The sequence below is a fragment of the Engystomops pustulosus genome, chromosome 6, assembly GCF_040894005.1.
Source record: "Engystomops pustulosus chromosome 6, aEngPut4.maternal, whole genome shotgun sequence".
Taxonomy (NCBI): domain Eukaryota; kingdom Metazoa; phylum Chordata; class Amphibia; order Anura; family Leptodactylidae; genus Engystomops; species Engystomops pustulosus.
This window is the reverse complement of record NC_092416.1, coordinates 18,516,105-18,536,156: the sequence shown is the minus strand read 5'-3', so window position 1 is coordinate 18,536,156 and position 20,052 is coordinate 18,516,105. Positions and strand designations below refer to the sequence as shown.

Genomic DNA, 20,052 nt, shown 5'->3' with positions numbered 1-20,052 from the left:
GGCTGTGCATGTAAGTGCTTGGGTTTGCAACACAACTTAAAAGTTAAATCCCAGTCCTAATGAGCCGGACGGTCTACCGGCAAGCCCAACAATTTGTATCGCATGGAGGCCAGCGGCACAATCCCAGCACAGAGATTTCTTAAAGAGGACCTGTCACCCTTGAAACCTTGGCTTTTTGCCTCTGTGTAACACGTATTTCAAAGTCTTCTCTAATTTGTATGGTCCACAATAACCAACTTTTCCAATAAAGAACAGACGTGTCACCCACTAGGTCTTATGTGCCTTCCTTTAATAGGGAAAGCTCCAATTAAAACATTGTTTGGCAAATAGTTCTTAGAACCCTTTAGGTTTGTCCATTGTTTTCAATATTTTTAAATTCCGTTATTCAGATTAGTCGGATTATTTATAATTATCACTTATATAACAATCACCAGGGTAAAAGTAATAACTGTAGGAATGAAGACGTAGAACACATCACCTGTGTCCAGGAGACGAAACAAGCCATTGATGAATGTCTTCCCTATGTAAACATTCTTCTCCTTCCCTTTCTTTCATTTTTACGGCACTCCTCTCAAACCAGGAAATAAACCAAAATATATAAGTAAGAAGGTGACTTCTAATGACTGACACTGCTGCCTGGGGGAGCAAGAGCAGAGCCGTCTCCGGATGATGTAAGGATTATTTCTAAGATTTTTAATAATATGAAATTTTGAAATTATTTAAACATGATAATAATAAAGTAAATAAAATGTAATGGATGATGTTTAAGTTCATGATGTTATTTGTTGATAGGACAGTTTTAAGGTCCATCTTAAAAATATTAATCTCAAGGGCAAGAAAATAGTATCTGACACTTGTCACGATAAATGGTTATTATTCCAGAACACTTAAACATATTTGTCAAAAATTTTAAATTTTAATTTTACTATTGGTTTTTGGCCCGACCTGAATCGCAAAGTTAAATGACAGTAACATTTACTTATCTGCGACCGCGCACCGACACTAACCGATGGGAGGGACAATGATACTCCCCAAAATGCCAGGTTAGGCATGCGCATGCTCACAGTGTTAAAATGTCTCTGGCGTTTTTGCCACTGGTATTTAAAAAGTTAACAGCAGGGATCGGTGCTGAACCTGGACCTGAACCAGTATTTCTATGGGTCCACTCATCACTAATTACTATGTGTTATCAAAAAATATAAGAAAAAATCTTTCTGGTAACCTAAAAAAAGTTGACCATGTGTGACCATGGTCAGATTTCTGTTCACGGTTAATAAACTGAGAATGACAGCAAGCAGAGATATAGAAAACAGAGAGGAATTGATGCAGAAAGTATATTGGAAATTTGTATAACATTTTATTCTTCAAACAATATCACTTACTTGTTGAAATTGGAACAGCCCTTTAAGGGGTTGGAAAAATTCTTGATTAGTTTCAAACTTGTTTGAACCAAAACAAAAGGGTTGGTCTTTCTATTGGTAAACATCAAACATTTTTACAATATATAACAAGCTCAATAATTACTCATCAACACCCTCCCAGCCCTACATATCAGGAGGCTCCTGCCCTATGATGCACCCCCCTTCACACCCATCCATACCCATTTGGCGTAAAAGTGTTGTAAAGGAGGAGAATAGTCATAATTCCCTTAGCTATTCCAGGAATTGTAATTATTTCAGCGCTTGTTTGCCAGAAAACCATTGGACAAGTCCTTATAACTATCCCCTATGACTCCATTATAGTAACCAATGGAAGTTGAATTGAACTTTAAGTTCTTTCAGTGATAACTTGGGGAGGGACTAATTAGCCCTAAACTAATAGCCCTAAAGTAAAACACATTTGGGCCAGGGTATTATTTATTCCAAGATTTCATTGTCTTTAACTTACGATAACAATTGTTTTTTTATATTTTTTTTATTCTGAAGACAAAGAAATAACGTGGGAATCTGAATATCTCATATTGATTAATGATGGCCTTGGTCGTGGCACTAATTCTTCTGCTAGGTAAGTCATTTGGTGTCAAACTATTCTGTATGAACTGAAAAGGAACGGCCAGTTGTTAAACCCGAGTTGCACTAAATGCAGAAACAATGTTCAGTTCGGGTCTCCTGAACACTACCTACTATTAATGGCCAATGCTAAGCGAAGATCAAACATTTTAGTGCTGTTAAACCGTGTCTCTGAGTAACTACATGTATCTATTATATAAATTATATTTTAAAGAAATTTCAGACATAATAATATTGTTTTTTTCTTATATTAACATGAATACAGTATCCATGGTGTCTGCCGGTGATGAGTCTACATTGTCATCTTCTCTGTCTACGACCCCAACCCCATTGTTGACTAGTGACCAACTGTCTTCCACATCATCAAGTATCTCATCACTTAACTTATCTGTAATGAGCAGAGGTATGTACTTTGTACTAGTCACCATTCCAAGTTATTCTGGATTATGTTGAGTACAATTCTTCACTACAATACTTCATCCACGCAATAAAGTAGAACAATGTTGATTGTTCTTGAGTGACCTTAATGTCCATTCCAATCTTGTAAAAAGCTAAAATATGATTTCACTGTAGTTGTCAGAGATTTTCTTATAAATTTGACACTAAGGTAATTTATTATATAGCAAAATTATAGATTTTTAGCCCATTTGTGAGCTACATGCCACCAGGGATAGTTGAAAGTGATCTGTAAGCAAGAATAGGTTGGGGATTTCCGTAGAAGACTAAAAGCTGTATGTTGTCTCGTCATGATTAGTGTTGAGTGGACCCAAACCTGCAATGTTCGAGCCCATGCCGTACATTTTAGGTTTGGGTCCCCCAGTGGCGTAACTAGAAGCTGTTGGGCCCCAGTGCAAAGTCTGTGCCAGGCCCCGACTATAATGTATGGTTTATAGTAATAGTCTTCTCATATGGGAAAGTGACACCATAAGGGCCCCATAAACGTCTTGGGCCTGGGTGCGACCACAACCTTTGCGCCCCCTCAAGTTAAGCCCCTGAGGTCCCCAGTTATGGGTGATAACTAGAGATGAGCGAACACTAAAATGCTCGGGTACTCGTTATTCGAGACGAACTTTTCCCGATGCTCGAGTGCTCGTCTCGAATAACGAACCCCATTGAAGTCAATGGGAGACTCGAGCATTTTTCAAGGGGACCAAGGCTCTGCACAGGGAAGCTTGGCCAAACACCTGGGAACCTCAGAAAAGGATGGAAACACCACGGAAATGGACAGGAAACAGCAGGGGCAGCATGCATGGATGCCTCTGAGGCTGCTTAATCGCACCATTATGCCAAAATTATGGGCAACAGCATGGCCATGACAGAGTGACAGAATGAAGCTAGATAGCATGTAAAACATCCAATAATTGACCCTGACACTATAGGGGACGGCATGCAGAGGCAGAGGCAGCGGCAGCAGGCTAGAGAGTGGCATGGCGACATACCCTAATTGGACTCAGGCTTCAAACCAATGGGTGTCAGAGAGGAACCAAAGGAGGTGAGCAAGAAGCGCTCAAATAATATCGGTACATGATAAAAGTTTGCCAGTATATTTTGTGGATTACACAGCAGGGTGGCGACAAAGTTAACATGGAAGCCATGAAAACAACCCAAAATTCTGCCTGACACAGCTCGTTTGATAAGGGGACCATGTATGCTTACAGTTCATGCCAGTCGCTGCACTGGCTGCCAGTCTCCTTTCGAATACAGTTTAAAATAATAATAACCCTCATCCATAAAGCTCTGTATAATGCTGCACCCCCCTACCTCTCCTCTCTTATCTCAGTCTATCGCCCAACCCGTGCTCTTAGATCCGCCAGTGATCTTAGATTAACCTCTACCCTAGTGCGGACCTCCCACTCGCGTCTCCAAGACTTCTCTAGAGCTGCACCAATTCTATGGAATGCTCTGCTCCGGACTATCAGACTAATACCTAACCTCCAAAGTTTCAAACGTGCTCTTAAAACCCATTTCTTTAGGCAAGCCTATAACACTCATTAACTGCATGAAGTTTTAACTCTTCTACTAACCCGTCCTGTGTCGTCCTCCCATCTGTTATCCAGCAACCAACAGGCACCAGACTTCTCTGCAGTCCCATTCACCCTGGACCTGGTATATAAGATGACGGCTGAGTGGTTCAAGCGACAGCAATTCCATTTATTATATTTTTTTCTATTCCCTAAGAAGAATGGCTTGACCATTAAATATTCTTTTACCTCGTGTTACCCCATCATCTTCATAAACCGTAAGCTCTGGCGAGCAGGTACCTCACTCCTGTTGTTCCATACAAATGTTGTGCTCTGTTACATTACATTTGTATTTGTTTCCTATGATTTGTAAAGCGCTACAGAATATGATGACGCTATATAAATAAAGATTATTATTATTATTATTATGGAGGCAGTGAACTAGTAGTAGATTAAAGGTGCTGCAACTATGTTAGTTGGATCTTGGGATGGAGCTGGCGCTCCGCTGCCAGGCGCGCTTTTGCCAATCCAAGCCCCTGTCTCTAGGCTACTCCCCAAACAGCACTTCTAAGAACCTTTTGTATAAGATCAAGTGTAGTAGCGTTCTTATAAGTTTAGGATATGGCGGGTGAGGGGAATGTAAACAGATGCGCAAGAAGCGCTGAAATAATATCCCTAAATGGTAAAAGTTTGCCAGTATATTTTGTGGATTACACAGCAGGGTGGCGACAAAGTTAACAACTTTGATGTGGAATGCCCTGTAATAGCTCTTGGGCGGTGTGCCTTTTATCGCCTAGGCTCAGCAGTTTCAGCACCGCCTGCTGTCGCTTAGCGACGGCACTGCTGCTGTGCCTAGAGCCACCGACTGATGGCGCCATGCCCACGGATGGTAATTCGGAGGAGGAGGAGGTGGAGGAGGGGTGGGAGGAGGTATAGTAGGCCTTTGAGACCTGGACCGAGGTAGGCCCCGCAATTCTCTGCGTCGGCAGTATATGACCAGCCCCAGGGTCAGACTCGGTCCCAGCCTGCACCAAGTTAAGTGTAGTAGCGTTCTTATAAGTTTGGGATATGGCGGGTGAGGGGAATGTAAACAGATGCGCAAGAAGCGCATGATGCGCATGGAGCTGGCGCTCCGCTGCCAGGCGAGCTTTCGCCAATTCAAGCCCCTGTCTCTAGGCTACTCCCCAAACAGCACTTCTAAGAACCTTTTGTATAAGATCAAGTGTAGTAGCGTTCTTATAAGTTTAGGATATGCCGGGTGAGGGGAATGTAAACAGATGCGCAAGAAGCGCTGAAATAATATCCCTAAATGGTAAAAGTTTGCCAGTATATTTTGTGGATAACACAGCAGGGTGGCGACAAAGTTAACAACTTTGATGTGGAATCCATGAAAACAACCCAAATTTCTGCCTGACACACCTCGTTTGATAAAGGGACGATGTATGGAGGCAGCTATATGGACGACTTTTGGAGGTAGCAATGGAGACAACGTGTGGAGGCTGCTATGGAGACAATTTAATTTGGATAGTGCCTGTATGTGGCAGTCCCAAACATTTTTCAAACCAGAGGAGCAGGTAGGTGGCCCTGCAGTAAAATGGAATAGATTGAGTGCCTGTATGTGGCAGTCCCAAAAATGTTTCAAACCAGAGGAGCAGGTAGGTGGCCCTCCAGTAAAATGGAATAGATTGAGTGCCTGTATGTGGCAGTCCCAAAAATGTTTCAAACCAGAGGAGCAGGTAGGTGGCCCTGCAGTAAAATGGAATAGATTGAGTGCCTGTATGTGGCAGTCCCAAAAATTTTTCAAACCAGAGGAGCAGGTAGGTGGCCCTCCAGTAAAATGGAATAGATTGAGTGCCTGTATGTGGCAGTCCCAAAAATGTTTCAAACCAGAGGAGCAGGTAGGTGGCCCTGCAGTAAAATGGAATAGATTGAGTGCCTGTATGTGGCAGTCCCAAACATTTTTCAAACCAGAGGAGCAGGTAGGTGGCCCTCCAGTAAAATGGAATAGATTGAGTGCCTGTATGTGGCAGTCCCAAAAATGTTTCAAACCAGAGGAGCAGGTAGGTGGCCCTGCAGTAAAATGGAATAGATTGAGTGCCTGTATGTGGCAGTCCCAAACATTTTTCAAACCAGAGGAGCAGGTAGGTGGCCCTCCAGTAAAATGGAATAGATTGAGTGCCTGTATGTGGCAGTCCCAAAAATGTTTCAAACCAGAGGAGCAGGTAGGTGGCCCTGCAGTAAAATGGAATAGATTGAGTGCCTGTATGTGGCAGTCCCAAACATTTTTCAAACCAGAGGAGCAGGTAGGTGGCCCTCCAGTAAAATGGAATAGATTGAGTGCCTGTATGTGGCAGTCCCAAAAATGTTTCAAACCAGAGGAGCAGGTAGGTGGCCCTGCAGTAAAATGGAATAGATTGAGTGCCTGTATGTGGCACTCACAAAAATTGTTTCAAACAGAGGACCGGGTAGGTGGCCCTCCAGAAAAATTAAATGCATGAAGTACTATAGCAAGAGCCAGTGGGCCCTGTCAAAAAATAGCCATTTTCCTCTGCTTTACTGTACAAAGAGGAGGAGAAGGAGGAAAATGAGGAGGAGGAGGAGTGGATCAATTATTCAGGTTGAGCTTCCTTCACCTGGTGGAGATTGGAAATTCTGAGAAATCCAGCCTTTATTCATTTTAATAAGCGTCAGCCTGTCAGCGCTGTCAGTCGACAGGCGTGTACGCTTATCGGTGATGATGCCACCAGCTGCACTGAAAACCCGCTCGGACAAGACGCTAGCGGCAGGGCAGGCAAGAACCTCCAAGGCGTACAGCGCCAGTTCGTGCCACATGTCCAGCTTTGAAACCCAGTAGTTGTAGGGAGCTGTGTGATCATTTAAGACGATGGTATGGTCAGCTACGTACTCCCTCACCATCTTTCTGTAAAGATCAGCCCTACTCTGCCGAGACTGAACAGGTGACAGTGTCTTGCTGGGGTGACATAAAGCTGGCAAAAGCCTTGTAAAGCGTACCCTTGCCAGTGCTGGACAAGCTGCCTGCTCGCCTACTCTCCCTCGCTACTTGTCCCGCAGAACTACGCACTCTGCCGCTAGCGCTGTCAGAAGGGAAATACTGTTTCAGCTTGTGCACCAGGGCCTGCTGGTATTCATGCATTCTCACACTCCTTTCCTCTGCAGGGATGAGAGTGGAAAGATTATGCTTGTACCGTGGGTCCAGGAGAGTGAACACCCAGTAATCGGTGCTGGAATAAATTCTTTGAACGCGAGGGTCACGGGATAGGCAGCCTAGCATGAAATCTGCCATATGCGCCAGAGTACCAACGCGTAAGAATTCACTCCCCTCACTGGCCTGACTGTCCATTTCCTCCTCCTCCAACTCCTCCAACTCCTCTTCTTCTGCCCATACACGCTGAACAGTAAAGGACTCAACAATGGTCCCCTCTTGTGTCTCGCCAACATTCTCCTCCTCTTCCTCCTCATCCTCCTCCACCTCCACCTCCTCCGATATGCGCTGAGAAACAGACCTGAGGGTGCTTTGGCTATCAACAAGGGAATATTCTTCCCCTGTCTCTTGTGACGAGCGCAAAGCTTCCGACTTCATGCTGACCAGAGAGTTTTTCAACAGGCCAAGCAGCGGGATGGTGAGGCTGATGATGGCGGCATCGCCACTGACCATCTGTGTTGACTCCTCGAAGTTACTCAGCACCTGACAGATATCAGACATCCACGTCCACTCCTCATTGTAGACTTGAGGAAGCTGACTGACCTGACTACCAGTTCTGGTGGAAGTTGACATCTGGCAGTCTACAATCGCTCTGCGCTGCTGGTAAACTCTGGATAACATGGTCAGTGTTGAATTCCACCTCGTGGGCACGTCGCACAACAGTCGGTGAGCGGGCAGTTGGAGGCGGCGCTGCGCTGCCCTGAGAGTGGCAGCATCTGGGCTGGACTTCCTGAAATGCGCACAGATGCGGCGCACCTTCGTGAGCAAATCAGACAGATTGGGGTATGTCTTGAGGAAACGCTGAACTATCAGATTTAACACATGGGCCAGGCATGGCACATGTGTCAGTCTGCCGAGTTGCAGAGCCGCCACCAGGTTACGGCCGTTGTCACACACAACCATTCCCGGCTTGAGGTTCAGCGGTGCCAGCCACAGATCAGTCTGCGCCGTGATGCCCTGTAATAGCTCTTGGGCGGTGTGCCTTTTGTCGCCTAGGCTCAGCAGTTTGAGCACCGCCTGCTGTCGCTTAGCGACGGCACTGCTGCTGTGCCTAGAGCTACCGACTGATGGCGCCGTGCCCACGGATGGTAGTTCGGAGGAGGAGGTGGAGGAGGGGTGGGAGGAGGAGGAGGCATAGTAGGCCTGAAACACCTGGACCGAGGTAGGCCCCGCAATCCTCGGCGTCGGCAGTATATGAGCAGCCCCAGGGTCAGACTCGGTCCCAGCCTCCACCAAGTTAACCCAATGTGCCGTCAGAGATATATAGTGGCCCTGCCCGGCAGCACTCGTCCACGTGTCCGTGGTCAGGTGGACCTTGTCAGAAACGGCGTTGGTCAGGGCACGGATTATGTTGTCTGACACGTGCTGGTGCAGGGCTGGGACGGCACATCGGGAAAAGTAGTGGCGGCTGGGGACCGAATACCGAGGGGCGGCCGCCGCCATGAGGCTGCGAAAGGCCTCGGTCTCTACTAGCCTATAGGGCAGCATCTCCAGGCTTAGCAATCTGGAAATGTGCACATTAAGGGCTTGGGCGTGCGGGTGGGTTGCACTATATTTGCGTTTCCGCTCCAGCGTCTGGGGTATGGAGAGCTGAACGCTGGTGGATGCTGTGGAGGATCGTGGAGGCGACGATGGGGTTTTTGTGGCAGGGTCCTGGGCAGGGGGCTGACTAGCAGCTGACACAGGGGAAGGAGCAGTGGTGTGCACGGCCGGAGGTGAACGGGCTTGTTGCCACTGAGTGGGGTGTTTAGCATTCATATGCCTGCGCATACTGGTGGTAGTTAAGCTAGTAGTGGTGGAACCCCTGCTGAGCCTGGTTTGGCAAATGTTGCACACCACAGTCCGTCGGTCATCCGGTGTTTCCTTAAAGAACCTCCAGACTTCTGAAGATCTAGCCCTCGCCGCAAGAGCCCTCGCCACGGGAGCTTCACTAGTTGACACATTTGGCGCTGATGCACCAGCTCTGGCCCTGCCTCTCCGTCTGGCCCCACCACTGCCTCTTCCAACCTGTTCTGGTCGAGGACTCTCCTCCGTCTCAGAAGCACTGTGTTCACCCGGCCTCTCAACCCAGCTTGGGTCTGTCACCTCATCATCCTCCGATCCCTCAGTCTGCTCCCCCCTCGGACTTCCTGCCCTGACAACAACTTCCCCACTGTCTGACAACCGTGTCTCCTCATCGTCGGACACCTCTTTACACACTTCCACTACGTCAAGAAGGTCATCATCACCCACAGACTGTGACTGGTGGAAAACCTGGGCATCGGAAAATAGCTCAGCAGCAACCGGACAAGTGGTTTGTGACTGTGGGAAGGGTCCAGAAAACAGTTCCTCAGAGTATGCCGGTTCAAATGCCAAATTTTCCTGGGAGGGGGCAGACTGGGGGGGAGGAGGCTGAGGTGCAGGAGCTGGAGGAGTGGCGATTTCGGTGACATGGGTGGACTGCGTGGAAGACTGACTGGCGGTGGACAAATTGCTCGAAGCATTGTCAGCAATCCACGACATCACCTGTTCGCACTGTTCTGGCCTCAACAGTGCTCTACCACGAGTCCCAGTAACTTCAGACATGAACCTAGGGAGTGTAGCTCTGCGGCGTTCCCCTGCTCCCTCATCAGCGGGTGGTGTCTCACCCCGCCCAGGACCACGGCCTCTGACCCCTGCAGTAGTTGGACGCCCACGTCCCCGCCCTCGTCCTCTACCCCTAGCCCTCGGGTTAAACATTTTTAAAATGAGAGTTATAACTTTATTTTTTTTTTAACTTTTTTTTGTTTTTTTTTGTGTTTTTTGTTTTTTTTTGTGTTTTTTGTTTTTTTTTGAGTTTTTAAAACCAAACAATGCTATCCTATTGCTATGGCTATTTTCTAGCCAAGTATCAAAGCACACTACTATGCCAGATGAGATGACACTGAGTTAGTGCCTAATTGAAATCCAACCCCTACTAAATTTTCCCACTTCGGTCTATGCTATGGATATGTGCGTCACTAAGCGCAGAACACAGCGGTCGCAAGTCTCACTACAAATTGCTCAGAATTGGCTAGTACATGCACTGCAGAAAGTACAGCCACCAGCAGATCAACCAGAAATCAAATATATAGAACGCTACTGTAGGCGTAAGTAAGCTCTTTGTATTCTCCTATGGCTATTTTCTAGCCAAGTATCAAAGCACACTACTATGCCAGATGAGATGACACTGAGTTAGTGCCTAATTGAAATCCAACCCCTACTAAATTTTCCCACTTCGGTCTTTGCTATGGATATGTGCGTCACTAAGCGCAGAACACAGCGGTCGCAAGTCTCACTACAAATTGCTCAGAATTGGCTAGTACATGCACTGCAGAAAGTACAGCCACCAGCAGATCAACCAGAAATCAAATATATAGAACGCTACTGTATGCGTAAGTAAGCTCTTTGTATTCTCCTATGGCTATTTTCTAGCCAAGTATCAAAGCACACTACTATGCCAGATGAGATGACACTGAGTTAGTGCCTAATTGAAATCCAACCCCTACTAAATTTTCCCACTTCGGTCTATGCTATGGATATGTGCGTCACTAAGCGCAGAACACAGCGGTCGCAAGTCTCACTACAAATTGCTCAGAATTGGCTAGTACATGCACTGCAGAAAGTACAGCCACCAGCAGATCAACCAGAAATCAAATATATAGAACGCTACTGTATGCGTAAGTAAGCTCTTTGTATTCTCCTATGGCTATTTTCTAGCCAAGTATCAAAGCACACTACTATGCCAGATGAGATGACACTGAGTTAGTGCCTAATTGAAATCCAACCCCTACTAAATTTTCCCACTTCGGTCTTTGCTATGGATATGTGCGTCACTAAGCGCAGAACACAGCGGTCGCAAGTCTCACTACAAATTGCTCAGAATTGGCTAGTACATGCACTGCAGAAAGTACAGCCACCAGCAGATCAACCAGAAATCAAATATATAGAACGCTACTGTATGCGTAAGTAAGCTCTTTGTATTCTCCTATGGCTATTTTCTAGCCAAGTATCAAAGCACACTACTATGCCAGATGAGATGACACTGAGTTAGTGCCTAATTGAAATCCAACCCCTACTAAATTTTCCCACTTCGGTCTTTGCTATGGATATGTGCGTCACTAAGCGCAGAACACAGCGGTCGCAAGTCTCACTACAAATTGCTCAGAATTGGCTAGTACATGCACTGCAGAAAGTACAGCCACCAGCAGATCAACCAGAAATCAAATATATAGAACGCTACTGTATGCGTAAGTAAGCTCTTTGTATTCTCCTATGGCTATTTTCTAGCCAAGTATCAAAGCACACTACTATGCCAGATGAGATGACACTGAGTTAGTGCCTAATTGAAATCCAACCCCTACTAAATTTTCCCACTTCGGTCTTTGCTATGGATATGTGTGCCACTAAGAGCTAAACACAACGGTAGCAAGTCCCCCTGCTAATTCCTCACAAAATGGTACTAGATGCAAATTAAAATAAAAAAAGTATAACGTTATTGTAGCCCTAAGAAGGGCTGTTGGGTTCTTTGAGAATCACTCCTGCCTAACAGTAAGCTAATAGAACACCCTAACGCTTTCCCTGACCAGCAGCAGCTCTCTCCCTAGCGGCATCCAGACACAGAATGATCCGAGCAGCGCGGGCAGCGGCTAGTCTATCCCAGGGTCACCTGATCTGGCCAGCCAACCACTGCTATCGACGTGTAAGGGTACCACGTCATGCTGGGTGGAGTGCAGAGTCTCCTGGCTTGTGATTGGCTCTGTTTCTGGCCGCCAAAAAGCAAAACGGCGGGAGCTGCCATTTTCTCGAGCGGGCGAAGTATTCGTCCGAGCAACGAGCAGTTTCGAGTACCCTAATGCTCGACCGAGCATCAAGCTCGGACGAGCATGTTCGCTCATCTCTAGTGATAACCCTTCCAATGCTTCCATTTAAAGGGTTGTAACCATGATCGGTGTCAGCACCAATTGTAGGCGTTACTGGAGAGGGTTATCATTTGGCTCTGAATATGAAACAAGATTTCAAGTTTGGGTTTTGCTGAATTTCACAAACCCAACCAGAGCGGGTCCGCTAATGATGGTCAGTTACCTATGAGACATATAGAGTTACTGGATCAGTTATTTCGGTTTTTTTTTTCTTTCCTTCTATCAGATCTTCTCTACCCATATGGACCTTCTCTTGATACTATAAGTCCAGTATCTGATGATGGGTCATCAGCACTTATACCTCTCTCTATAACTCTCCCGCTGTTTGGACGCAATTACTCTTCTGTTTACGTAAGTGTATATGTTTTGGGCCGTTTAGTGACTACATTGATTATAATTTGTACTGTAATATCGATCAGATGTTTTCTTATTCCTATATCTTACTACTGAAGACCCTTTTCTTTTTGTTTTGGTTTTCATTGGGCCCTGCGAGACCAATCTACATGTGCTTCGTCTGTGGTGTGAATTGCATCTCTAAATTACCCTTAATAAAGTATATTGTTGATTTAAAAAAATAACTATAGATCTTAGGAACTGGGAACCTTATACTGAAAGCTCAAGTGTTAAATGTTATTGGATTTGTTGTTTTAGGTGGACAACAATGGAGTACTGTCATTTGAAGCTCAATTATTAACATTTACGCCACGACAGCTCCCGTTGTCATTGAATATTCCATTCCTAGCCATTTTCTGGGCAGATGTGTACACCCCAAAAGCGGGTAACATCTATTATCGGCAGAGCAGCCTGGACACAGGACTTCTGGCTCGGGCAACATCGGACATTAGAAATTACACCCAGGATCAGAACTTCCAGGCCCAGTGGGTGTTTGTGGCTACGTGGGACCATGTTGCATATTTTGGATCAACAAGTGATAAGGTTTGGGATATGTAAAATCTATAGAATTTATTATAAACAAAGCAGTAATTCAGGGAACTCCCCAGTGATATTAGGGAGAGCATGACCAAATAATAAAACAAAGCAAGTAGGTCTAGCGCTGTCTCCCGCAAGAACCGATGCACCAGATGCCAAAACAAATCCCCTTTCAAATCAGACCAGTGAAGTGTACAACTACATTTCTCTTATGGTGTCTAAGGCTGGACAATACATCCGGTATCACACAATATGTACACAAAATAATACACAATAGTATAAGACTGTTGAGTCATTGGGGCAAATTTACTTAACCGTCCAGTTGCGTCCGCCGATCCAGTATGTCTGACGAGGATTCGGAGCTGCCACAATTCACTTACAGCGTGTGCCCAATTTCTTTAATGTGTCGCTTCCCTGTTCAGGTCCGTTGGAGTTCACTATCTTCTTCCCGGTATATGTAAGTGTGATCTTGCGACACAATTTGCATTTTAAATCCCAAATCAGTTTGTCCGAATCAGTCGGGTAGCACGACACCCAGGTCCCCCCGATTTGTTTCACATGAAAGCCAGCACCGATGCGCCAAAATCCAATTGCGTGCACCAAAAAACCCTGTGCAATTCAGGTCAAATTGGAAATATTCGGGAAACCCGACGGAAATGCGTCCTACAGACCCTTAGTAAATGTGCCCCATTGTCTACTCCATTTTTCAGTTAGTATACTTGAATACTCCTGAATAATTTCAACTTTTTGGTACCTCGACTCTTGCCACTAAGGCTACTCCCTTTTTTATACAAGTTCGAAAAATGCCTACAGCCAATAAATGTGGAATTCTGACATTTTGGGGGGCACAAATGACTCCAGAATTCTGGTGCAGGCAGCTTGATAAATCTCTCCCACTATATGTAACTGAGAACAGTTTTTTTCCAAGAGAATGTATGATACAGATGTAAACTAAGTCTAAGCAATGATTTTACCATTGCATAAATTATTGTTACATGTAACTATCATGTGATGCTTATTCTCTGATTCTTGCTCCATTTTAGGTGAACACATTTCAGGCCGTGCTGATCACTGATGGAAACGCTACTTACACTCTATATAACTATGCGGACATCCAGTGGACGACCGGCACAGCCAGTGGGGGGAATAGCAGCACAGGACTTGGTGGAATCCCAGCACTGGTACAATATAAATACTATTAAAGTATAAGAAGCTGCTACAAATGATTATTCTAGCCTCTGCTTTTTTACAGCTCAAGAGGGGGGGAAATGGACTGCAAAAATAATGTTTGAGCTGTGAGCTATAGGACATTGCTGGTGGGATAAATTACACGCAACATTTTTGGAAACACAATTTAAAAAATATTGTTCAGCTGTTGTTGAAAAGAAAATGTAACATTTGTTTTTATGCATTATGAAGCAAACATACCTTGAGAAAGCTGTAGCTACACTGATGCAGAAGCATATCTTGTTTAATCCCTGAACCGAGTGATTTTGCTAAAGGAACAATTATATAATTATGATAATGAAGCTCTGTCGCTCCTGTGGCTGCCCCGGCGCTTCTCCTCTTACTCTTAATATGCGCTGCTCCAGAATAGGCTGTATTCACTGTGTTGTCCCTGACAGGCAGAAGTAATCAATCGCAGCACCATCCCACAGCTGCTGTGTATGAGACATCCAGCTCAGGTTGATCATTTCTATCTGGAAAGTTCAGGAAGGTCCTTTATCTAAGAGGAAGTAATGTGTTTCTGTGCGGCAGCCAATCTGCCCACAGCTTTACCAAGGTCCGGAATTTTATAATTGTTTTTTGAGTAAAACCGCTCGGTTCAGGGATTAAACAAGACATGTTTCTGCATCAGTGTAGCTACCGCATTCTCAAGGTATGTTTGGTTCACAATGCATAAAAACAAATGGTAGATTTTCTTTAAATCGGTTTAAGAATTTTAAGATTTTTAAAATGTTTTTTTAATTAGAATTTAGCTGAACAATTGTATTGTGTTTCATGAATAATTCAAAATGTATGTGTTTTTTTCAGGCTGGGTTTAACAATGCTGACTGCACCAGCTATTACACAATCCCCGGCTCCATGACACCGGCCATAATCAATATTTCCTCCACCAGTAATGTCAACTTTACCGGACGCTGGTTTTTTGAAGTGGATAAATCACTAAATATCACACAAAGTGAGTCCAACCTTTTTCTGACCCTATAATTAATTTTGTGTCTTTAAATAGAGATGTGAACAAAACCTCCAAGAAAAGTCTTGCCTTCGAGTTTCAAACAGCTGTGGGAGGAATCTATTAGGACTGGAGTTTTGAACATCGGTCTTAAAGGACATCTACCACCAGGAAGAAGGATTGCAAACCCAGCACACAGACATACTGGTGTGTGCCGCCTCTGGCAGGATCTACTCTTCTTCAAGCTTCCTATGGCCTTGTTTTTATAAATAAAAGTCTTTCAAAATGATGCAAATGAGCCTGATGGGCTCCATGCCCCATTAACACCAATGGAACCTGGAGCCTCTCAGTCTAATTTGCATAATTGTGAAATACTTTTTTTGTAAAAACCAGGGAATAAGAAGCTAAAAGAAGAGCAGATCCTGCCAGAGGGGGCACGCACCAATATGTCAGTGTGCTTGGTTTACAAACCTTCATCCTGGTGGTAGATTTCCTTTAAATCGCCCCCATCCCTGCCAGGGAACCTCAGGGTGGCTGTAGTAAGAGGCTTGGCCTTTTAGTATATCCAATAACCGCAAGGTCAGGCCAGTTTAGACCAGGTATAACATTTCAGCTGTATAGTAAAAGAGGTATGCGGGGGGCAATTACAAAGACTGTCGGAAAGGGGGCTTTAAACATGAAACAAATAAACAAAATGTTAGTGAATTACCAAATATATTGAAAGTATCAACAGCTCACCTCCTCCATTCTCCAAAGAATGTATAATGTAAAGTGCAATTTTGCACAGACCAAAATAAGGAAAATTCAGCATATTTCAAAAGTGAGACTTTGGAGCTCATTTACTAAGGTATGCGTGCTGCACTTTCATCAGACTTTGTACCTTTTTCGGGGATTGCACGGCTCGGACAGGTATTTAACAGGTGTCTGCGCTAGGAATGTGTCACACACGATAATTTTTTGGCGTGGCACAAATGGGGGGGGGGGCGGTGCTGCCGGACGATCCAAGTGATTCGGACTGAGCGCAGGATTTAAAAATCAAATTGTGTCACAAGCCCAAGCACCTACATGCACCACTAAAAAGATAGGGAACTCCAGTGGACCTGAGCGGGGAAGCGACACATGCAGGATACCAGGTGCACGATCTTATTGAATTGCGGCGCAGGGCATTATCGTCACACAATGCACTTTCTGTTTACTCCGTGGACAGGATAAGTAAATGTGGCCCTTTATATCTTCTTGATCAACCCCCTTTCAGCCTTTCAATTTTTATGTTTCCATTTCTTGCTTCCCTCCTTTAACCCCTACACGTTGCACCATTTTTTCGCTCCCCACCTTCAAAAATATATAACTTTTTAATTTTTTCCTGAACAGAGCTGCGTGAGGGCTTATTTAGTGCATAAAAAAATTTGATTCTCAGTACTTTTTTTTATTATTTTATGCCATGCACTGGAAAGCTGGAAAACAATCCAAATGCGGTGAAATTGGCGAATAAATGCCTTTGTGTGACTTCTCTGTGGCTCAGTTTTTATGACTTTCACTGTGCGCTCCAAATGATACGACCACTTTATTCTTTGGTAATGTACGATCACGGTGTAACCAAAAGTTAGACAGGTTTTATAGTGTTTTAATACATTTTCAAAAATTCTAACAATGCATATGAAAAATAATTTGTTTTGCCATCTTCTGGCGCTGATAACTTTTTCATACTTTGGTGTATGGAGCTATGTGAGGGGTAATTTTTTGCAAGATGAACTGACATTTTTGTTGCTACCATTTGGAGGACCTTTTGATCACTTTTTATTAATTTTTTGGTGATGTAAAATGGTATAAAAGTTCTGTTTGAAATATTTGGGTGATATTTTTCATTATGGGGTTCCCATACAGCGATACCCGTTTTAATATTTTGATGGATCTGGCATTTTGGGATTTGGCGATAACTAACATGCTTGGGATTTTTGCAGTTTATTTCATTTTATATTAGTTCTAGGGAAAGCGGGGGGGGGGGGATTTGACATTTTTTATATTATTTTTTAGACCCTCTTGGGTACTTTAAACCTAGAAAGCCTGATAGTTCCTACCATATACTGTAATACTTCTGTATTGTAGTATAAGGCATTTTTACACATGACTCTTTAGAATGTGCCACTAGCACATTGTAACGGACCTGCAGAAACAAATGATGGATGTGATTTTGTACAAAAATTTTTAGGTGCACAAATTAAGTTTTATTAAAATTTTTCAGATACAAGTGCAGTGACTACAGCTCAAGTGACGTCTCCATCGTCTACTGCTGCGTTGACCACTACAAGTCTTTCCTCAAATTTAACTGGACCTGCTTTACACCAAGGTTCTCGTAGTATTACTAAATGCAACTGGTATCAAATTCATGGCTAATTAAATAAATTAAGGACTAAATGTATCCCTGTCATTTTCACAATTGATTCCAAGTATCTATAGCTGTATAGCTGATATATAACATTACGGTCACCCACACACATACAGCTCAGACTACATGGATCAGTTATGGGTTTATCTGTTTTCCTCTACCAGATCTCCTGTACCCATATGGATCTGGTCTTGATGCTCTATGTCCGGTATCCGATGATCAGCGGCCGCCCCTTGTATATCTCCTTATAAATCTTCATCTTTTTGGCCGCACTTATTCAACTCTTTATGTGAGTATATATAAAAATATTACTGTTTATGTAAGAGCCACATTTCTTATCATTCACACTTTACTTTAAAGGAAATCTACTATCAAAATCCATCCTGATAAACCAAGGACATTACTCATAGATCCAGGTACCGGGACTGTGGTATCTCCTTATATTTGTTATCCATGGCCTCATTCCTTCTAATATCAACTAATATCAAACTAAGTCCTAATGAGTCACGAGATGGGCTAAAGGGGGCCAATTCCAGAGCCCCCTTTGTGCTGTGGCTTCACAGGCTGTTACACTGTGCAGGAGCATGTCTCCCCCTTTGTGTCCTAAAACTTCCTCTCCTGACATGAGATCAGGTAGAAGGACGGGGAAGTGCTGATGGAGCATAGGGAAAAAAGAGACAGCCTGTAAAGCTACAGCATGTAGGGGCTCTGGTAACACCCACCGGAGCCTTTCTGTATCATTAACATAATTATAATTATATTAATTATATGAGTTGATTTTTGAAGGAAGGAGGCCATGGCTAACAAACATAAGACAATTATGACCATCACGGTGCCTGGATCTATGAGTACGTGCCCCTGGTTAATCATGGTGGATTTTGATGGTAGATTTCCTTTAATGAACTGTATTCTTGAGTAGAGGCTTTTCTAATACGTATCAATAATAACATTATCGAATTTGTTTTTATAGGTGGATGACAATGGATTACTGTCATTTAGATCTCCAATTTCCACATTTACGCCACATCGGCTCCCAATGTCCATAAATAATCCATTCCTAGCTATTTTCTGGGCAGACGTGTACACCCCAAATGCGGGTAACATATCATATCGGCAGAGCACCTGGGACCCAGAACTTCTGGCTCGGGCAACATCGGACATCAGGAATTACACCCAGGATCAGAACTTCCAGGCCCAGTGGGTGTTTGTGGCTACATGGAACCATGTTGCATATTTTGGATCAACAAGTAATAAGGTAAAATTTACAGTACAGACGGTCCCCTACATAAAGACACCTGACTTACAGACGACCCCTAGTTACAGATGGGCCCCTCTGCCCACCCCCTCCTAAGTGACCCCTGGTGAAGCTCTCTGGATGTTATTACTACAGTCTCAGGCTACAATGATAATCTGTAAGTTTCATTAATAATCCTTGTTCCCATGATGACACAAAACTTTGAAAATCCAATTGTTAGAGGAACCAAACAAATGTGGTCTAGAGCTACAATTATAAAGTACCGTATATAATCGAGTATAAGCCGATCCGAGTATAAGCCGAGACCTCTAATTTCAACACAAAAAAACTGGGAAAACCTATTGACTTGAGTATAAGCCGAGGTTGGGAAATGCAGTGGTTACAGCCTCCCAGTATATAGTCTGCCAGCCCCTGTAGCATACAGCCTGCCCAGCCCCTGTAGCATGCAGCCTGTCCAGCCCCTGTAATAGGAAAAAAAATAACACTGTACTCACCTTTCCGACGTCCCCCGTAGGTCCTCTTCTGTCTCAGACTGTCTCAGACAGAAGAGGACCTATGGGTGACGTCAGAAAGGTGAGTTTTGTCTTTGTTTTTAGTTGACTCGAGTATAAGCCGAGTTAGGGTTTTTGAGCACAAATTTTGTGCTGAAAAACTAGGCTTATACTCGAGTATATAAGGTATACCAGTTCCAACTTACAAATTCAACTTAAGAACAAACCTAAAGAATGTATCTTGTATGTAACCCAGGGACTGACTGTATGTAAATGTTATACAAATCAATAAAGTAAGTGACATGTGTCACTTTATATGGTGACAAATAATCTTTGGGAAACTTTGATTTACCCAAGTGATTCTGAGTTTACTTTTCGTGACACATCGAAGTGTCTGTTAGTGGTAACTGATGGTTTTTATGCTTTGCATTAATGTAAGAAAAAATTCAAAATAACTTTATTAATAACAATTTATTTTAAAAAAATGTTCTGCTTTTCAGATAATTTTCCTTCCAAATGAGTAAATGTTAACCACATCCATGTTATGTCTCCGTGTCATATTTTTACAGAATGTTAGAAGCTTACAAATCGAACCACAGTTTATCGATGTTTCAAAGAAATGCATCATTCTGTATTTTCTTTGATCAGCCAAGTTACTTGTGTCTTTGAAAGGCATAAATATAAAAAACAGCCCCAAGAATC

At 43.8% G+C, this 20,052-nt stretch overlaps 1 protein-coding gene across 1 annotated transcript in view; it reads left to right on the top strand.

Moving 5' to 3' along the window:
• Nucleotides 1-534: 534 nt before the first annotated feature.
• LOC140065867 (uncharacterized) overlaps nt 535-20,052 on the top strand; it is a 181,947-nt gene continuing 162,429 nt past the window's right edge. The window contains exons 1-10 of the mRNA XM_072113427.1: nt 535-671; nt 1,926-2,004; nt 2,275-2,412; nt 12,339-12,463; nt 12,764-13,048; nt 14,086-14,223; nt 15,077-15,224; nt 17,461-17,565; nt 17,769-17,893; nt 18,575-18,859. Of these exons, the coding sequence (XP_071969528.1) occupies nt 1,968-2,004; nt 2,275-2,412; nt 12,339-12,463; nt 12,764-13,048; nt 14,086-14,223; nt 15,077-15,224; nt 17,461-17,565; nt 17,769-17,893; nt 18,575-18,859 (1,386 nt within the window). The 5' untranslated portion in view covers nt 535-671; nt 1,926-1,967. The remainder of the gene's footprint in view (nt 672-1,925; nt 2,005-2,274; nt 2,413-12,338; nt 12,464-12,763; nt 13,049-14,085; nt 14,224-15,076; nt 15,225-17,460; nt 17,566-17,768; nt 17,894-18,574; nt 18,860-20,052) is intronic.